At 42.5% G+C, this 685-nt stretch overlaps 1 protein-coding gene across 1 annotated transcript in view; it reads right to left on the bottom strand.

Annotated features, from left to right (window-relative positions):
- Nucleotides 1–4: 4 nt before the first annotated feature.
- LOC105824119 (centromere-associated protein E-like) overlaps nt 5–685 on the bottom strand; it is a 23,115-nt gene continuing 22,434 nt past the window's right edge. The window contains exon 10 of the mRNA XM_012661489.1: nt 5–361. Coding sequence (XP_012516943.1) covers nt 5–361 — 357 coding nt within the window. The remainder of the gene's footprint in view (nt 362–685) is intronic.

The raw sequence follows: 685 nt of genomic DNA, 5'->3' as shown, positions 1-685 counted from the left end.
TTACTTACAAGCTTCTTTGGGACTTATCTGAAAGGGATTTGTTGACTTGCAGCCATTCAAACAGTGTTATTATGTAGGAGGGACGGCTGCTGCCGCCGTCACCACAGCGCCCCCTTTGGGTACCAGCCCTAACTGGGAAGGAACGGACTGCAGATAACGTCACAGGTCGCCCATCTGAATTTTCCTCAGCAAATAAATCTTTCACAGGGTGCTTCGCAGTGCCAACTCTCTTCCAGTTTGCTTGGAGAAGCAAATGCCTCCTCCGGTGCCCCTGACCTCGTTCCTTCCTTTCTCTCTCGAGACTTGCTCCTTCAGGTATGTGTCCATCTGTCATAGGGTGCACATTGGGAAGTCCATTTGGCTACAAATCCTCAAGTTCTTCAGTAATAAAGCCGATAATTTAATTCCCCATCTGTCCAACTCCTATTTTATGTCTCAGGTGGCTCTGCATTCAGGAAGGGAAACAGACATTATTTATTGACTTCTAAAACTAATAGTATGGCTTTGAGTATGGCTATGTTTTATCATACTCAAGGAGGCCTAGCTCTACTTTCTCTATTATTATGAGAAAGAGATATACTACAAGTTAAAAAAAAAAAAAGTACACCAGGGATTTTTAAAGAAACAACAAACTTTTGGAGTATGTCTTAGGAACACAAAAGCACTTTGTCTATGTACTTTATAG

Source organism: Propithecus coquereli, unplaced genomic scaffold (genome assembly GCF_000956105.1).
Source record: "Propithecus coquereli isolate 6110/MARCELLA unplaced genomic scaffold, Pcoq_1.0 Scaffold712, whole genome shotgun sequence".
In the NCBI taxonomy this organism is placed as follows: domain Eukaryota; kingdom Metazoa; phylum Chordata; class Mammalia; order Primates; family Indriidae; genus Propithecus; species Propithecus coquereli.
Note: the sequence above shows the minus strand (reverse complement) of the source record. Positions and strands in the feature narration are given on the sequence as shown.